Below are 5,000 nucleotides of genomic sequence, written 5' to 3'. Positions count from 1 at the left end.
ATTCATATGCAAGAAGGTACCAATTTGTTTCGACACTATTTTTTACATTACATTTGGCTGACGCTTTTTTAACCAAAGCGACTAACAACATGGTAAACAGTAAGTGTTAGAACAATACTCACAATTTTAGGACAGTTTAAAAAAAAACATTAGAGTACAGTAAGAATAAGTGCGTCGGTGAGTGCTGTTTTTAACAGTTACTTGTCAGTTTAAAACGGCTGGTGAGTGCTAGGATCAGTAAGACTTGTTGTAAGTGTTGCTATGAGAGTAGATGTTCTCTAAAGAGCTGGGTCTTCAGGAGTTTTTTGAAAGTGGAAAAGAATGTCCCTGCCCTTGTAGGAACTGGCAGTGTGTTCCACCAACGAGGAACAACAGATGAGAAAAGTTTGGATTGGCTTGAGCGTACCGGTGGTAGAGCTAGACGTCGTTCGTCAGAGGAGCGCAGCGGTCTGGAGGTAGTGTAAGTCTGTATGAGGGCATTCAAGTAGGTGGGAGCAGAACCGGAGACTACTTTGTAGGCAAGCGTTAGAGACTTGAATTTGATGCGGGCCGCCATAGGTAGCCAGTGTAGCTGGATGAGCAGCGGGGTAACATGTGCCCTTTTGGGTTGGTTGTAGACCAGGCGCGCCGCCGCGTTCTGGATCATCTGAAGTGGTTTCACTGCGCAGGCTGGGAGACCTGTCAGGAGGGCATTGCAGTAGTCGAGTCGTGAGATGACTATTGCCTGAACCAGAAGTTGGGTAGCATCTTGAGTCAAGTAAGTCCTGATTTTCCGTATGTTGTAGAGTGCGAAACGGCATGACCGGGCGACTGAGGCAACATGATCTGAGAAGTTTAGTTGGTTGTCGAGAACAACTCCTAGATTTCTTGCAGTCCTGGTCGGTGAAACAGACAGGGAGTCAAATTTGATGTTGATGTCTTGGTGTATGGTAGGTTTAGCTGGGATGACCAGCAGTTCAGTCTTTGAGAGGTTCAGCTGGAGGTGGTGTGCCTTCATCCATGTAGCTATGTCTGAGAGGCAATCCGAGATCCGTGCTGAAACCAGGGGGTCGTCAGGTGGAAAGGACAGATAGAGCTGTGTGTCGTCTGCATAGCAGTGGTATGAGAAGCCGTGCGAACAGATAATCTGTCCCAAGGAGGTGGTGTAGATAGCAAAGAGGAGGGGGCCCAGCACTGAGCCCTGGGGGACCCCTGTGGTGAGATGGTGAGGTGCAGATAGCTGACCAAGCCATGATACGTTAAACGAGCGTCCTGTGAGGTAGGATTCAAACCAGGAGAGAGCAGAACCGGAGATTCCCATGTCAGCGAGTATAGAGAGAAGGATACGGTGATTAACCGTGTCAAAGGCAGCCGATAAGTCAAGCAGAATGAGTACTGATGACCGAGCGGTCGCCCTGGCTTCACACTTTTTCTAGTATTCTTGACAAAAAACCCTGTATGTGTGTGATGTTCACTGAACGAAACATATTGTTGCATGTTGATGGGTGTCAGAGTCTGTGTGTTTGTGTTTGTGTGTGTGTGTGTGTTTGTGTGTACGTCTGTGTTGAAAAGTTAGGGATATGGGGATGAGTGTATTGTACTGACGGCATATCACACGTCATAATGTAGTTATGATGACTGTATGTGCGTGCGTGCGTGTGTGTGTGCGTGGGTGTGTGTGCGTGTGTGTGTGTGTCTGTGTGTGTGTATGTGTGTGCGCGTGCGTGTGTGTGTGTGTGTATGTGTGTGCGCGTGCGTGTGTGTGTGTATGTGTGTGCGCGTGTGTGCGTGCATGTGTGTGCGTGTGTGTGTGCGTGTGTGTGTGTGTGTGCGGGCGTGCATGTGTGCGTGTGTGTGTGTGTGTGTTCCCCAGGCTGTGGTCGTCCTCCTGTCTATGGGAAGCTGCAGCTGCGTGAGCCGTTTGTGCTGCAGGAGGCGTATCGGCTGGACGCGTCCGTCTCGTACGGCTGTGCTGTCGGCTACACCCGCGCTGGGGGCTCGTCCATCTCACGCTGCAAACCCACAGGGTGGACACGCGTCATACTCCGCTGTGAACGTGAGTGTCTCTCACGCACGCATGCATGCATGCACGCACACACACACACACACTATCACAGGCACACACACACACACACACACACTATCACAGGCACACACACACACACACAGAAATGCACACACTATCACCTACGCACACACACACACACACACACACTATCACAGGCACACACACACACACACACACACACACTAAGACAGGCACACAATATCACAGGCACACAATATCACATACTCACACAGTAGCAGTCACACACGCACACACACACACACACACACAAACTCACAAGTGGCTACAAGAGAGACTCAGGTGTCCGTTCAGTTACAGCTCAAGCCGCAAACTGCACAGGGCTGGAGTAGCCCACCCTCCAACAACGTTTAGGATTATGTTTTGTAGTTTAGGATCTCTCATGGCCTTCTCTGTAGCAAAGACTCCATTGCACGCACTGCCCAGGGTTTGACCCCTAGACTAGATACCCAGGGTTTGACTGGCTAGCATTGAACCCCTAGACTAGCTACCCCTAGACTAGCAAGTTTGATCATTACGTTAGGCAGGCTGACATTAGTACCCTGGTTATTATTTTTGGTATCCATATTCGCTGAGTTTGCGTCTGTGGGCAGGGTGAACCCTTGTGGTATAACAACACACACGCACACACACACACACACACACACACACACACACACAAAGACACACAAATTGCATCCACCAAGTTGCCTACAAAAAAATGTGCACCCACATACAACCACACTCACATTCACACAGGCCTGAAGAGATGTTTTGGCATGTCATGGCGGAAGTAATCCATCTTAAAGAGTGTATGTATGTGTGTGTGTGTGTGTGTGTGTGTATGTGAGAAAGAGAGAGAGAGAGAGTAGGCGTGATTCTAGTGCTATGTAATTCTGGTCTTGTGGTCAGACAAACAGGGAGGATGCACACTCATGTCAAAAGTAAAGCCACCGGAAGCAACTTCAAAATGGTGGATTTTTGACCAAATATGATCAGATCTGGCCAGACCTCAGCACCGTCTCATTGTGCGTCTGTGTGTGTGTGTGCGTGTGTGTGCGTGTGTGTGCGTGCATGTTTGCGTATGTGTGTGTGTGTGTGTGTGTGTGTGTGTGTGTTTTCCCCTCCCCAGCCAAGTCATGTGGTTCAGCTGGAGAGATTCTCAATGGACGATACGTCTACAATGAGGGGGTGGAGTTTGGCAACTCCGTCTCTGCTGTCTGCAATGAGGGGTAGGGACTCCGCCAGGCCGTGTGTGTGTGTGTGCGCGTGTGTGTGTGTGTGTGTGTGTGTGTGTGTGTGTGTGTGAATTCCTTAAAGACATCATTAACTTCCTTAGATGATGTCACAAGAGAGCCCCCTGCTCTTATTGCTGGAATTGTGTGAGCAAAGTTTTGTTCTTTGAGCTGTCTGGCTAAGAGTCTACCAGTTTTCTCCCCTGACTCATAAAATGTTGTCTTAAGTCTAAACATGGCATGTTCTGCTTTTTTATTAAAAAATTTACATTTGTAAATATGTTTAAATAAGCTTTCAGAATAATGGTTGGCCAAATCTTTTTCCATGTCATGTAATTCTACTTCCAATTTCTGAATTTTATTAATATGTTCTTTTTTCCTTCTAGAAGTTTGTGCAATAAGTTTGCCTCTAATATAGGCTTTAGATGCCTCCCAAACCATCGCAACACTATCTGTGCTTCCCAGATTGATCTCAAAAAATGAGGATAGGTCTTCTGCAAGTCCTTTAGAAAATACTTCGTCTTGCAACAGGGACGTATTCATTCTCCATCTGCCCCGTCTCAGTTGATCTGAGTGGATATTTGCACATAGTTCAACAGGTGCATGATCTGACAGGGAAATAGCATTAATATTACTATCAATAACTGCATTAATCAGGCTCTGGGAGATCAAAACAGAGTCTATTATTGAGTGAGATTTGTGGCAATGTGAGTAGAATGTGTATTTTCGTTTACTTGGATTAACCAATCGCCATACATCAATCAAACCAGTGTCTTCAATCAGCATGTGAATGGCACCTCTATCCTTTGGTGTTGAAGTTCCTAAAAATCTACTTTTATCAAGGGTCCCATCTAAGACCTGATTAAAATCACCTGCCAAAATAATTTGTCCTTCCAAATTTCCCAGTATAGTGTTAACCTCATGAAAAAAGGAGGGATCTCCTTTGAGGAGCATAGATGTTGCACTGAAAAATTCAACCTTTTATGGAGCAAAATAAGAACCCCGTTGTTCTTGCTTGAGAAGGAGCTATAATAACCCTGCCCAACCCAACCTGCCATAATACACCTGTCCAACCCAACCTGCCATAATACACCTGCCCAACCCAACCTGCCATAATAACCCTGCCCAACCCAACCTGCCATAATAACCCTGCCCAACCCAACCTGCCATAATACACCTGCCCAACCCAACCTGCCATAATAACCCTGCCCAACCCAACCTGCCATAATACACCTGCCCAACCCAACCTGCCATAATACACCTGCCCAACCCAGTCTCTCTTACATCTCTCAGCTTCCTCATCCATTAGATGGGATTCTTGAATGAATGCTATGTCAGCTTGTTTATGTTTAAGATATAAAAGTACTTTTTTCCTCTTCATAGGATTCCCACAACCATTAATATTCCAGGATACTATTTTAACACAAACATTATTTGCCATTCAAACCATAAGAAAGTAAAAGTGTTGTAAGTATAGGGTATATAAAGAACTGAACCACTTTGTCTGACCTGTCTGAAACAGTATTCATACATTTTTGTACCATTGCTGAGCCTATTCCAAATGTATTTTTTAAGTGAACATACATGACCATACTGGTCAACATAAGCATTCCCTCTACAACAGAGGAGAAAACACAAAAAAGTCTCCAACAACTAACTGAAGACTTGTTTCCCATTAAATCTGTCCAGGACTGAGGAAAAACAAAAAACAAAATCTGCCT

General features: G+C 45.9%; 1 protein-coding gene across 2 annotated transcripts in view; it reads left to right on the top strand.

Annotated features, from left to right (window-relative positions):
• LOC121713132 (membrane cofactor protein-like) overlaps window positions 1-5,000 on the top strand; it is a 17,997-nt gene that overhangs the window by 6,679 nt on the left and 6,318 nt on the right. For both annotated transcript variants that reach the window (XM_042097498.1, XM_042097497.1), the window contains exons 4-5: window positions 1,853-2,035; window positions 3,177-3,276. In XM_042097498.1, the coding sequence (XP_041953432.1) occupies window positions 1,853-2,035; window positions 3,177-3,276 (283 nt within the window). The remainder of the gene's footprint in view (window positions 1-1,852; window positions 2,036-3,176; window positions 3,277-5,000) is intronic.

Source organism: Alosa sapidissima, chromosome 7 (genome assembly GCF_018492685.1).
Source record: "Alosa sapidissima isolate fAloSap1 chromosome 7, fAloSap1.pri, whole genome shotgun sequence".
Classification (NCBI taxonomy): Eukaryota; Metazoa; Chordata; class Actinopteri; order Clupeiformes; family Clupeidae; genus Alosa; species Alosa sapidissima.
The sequence above is the reverse complement of the archived record's forward strand: the minus strand, read 5'-3'. Positions and strand labels throughout refer to the sequence as shown.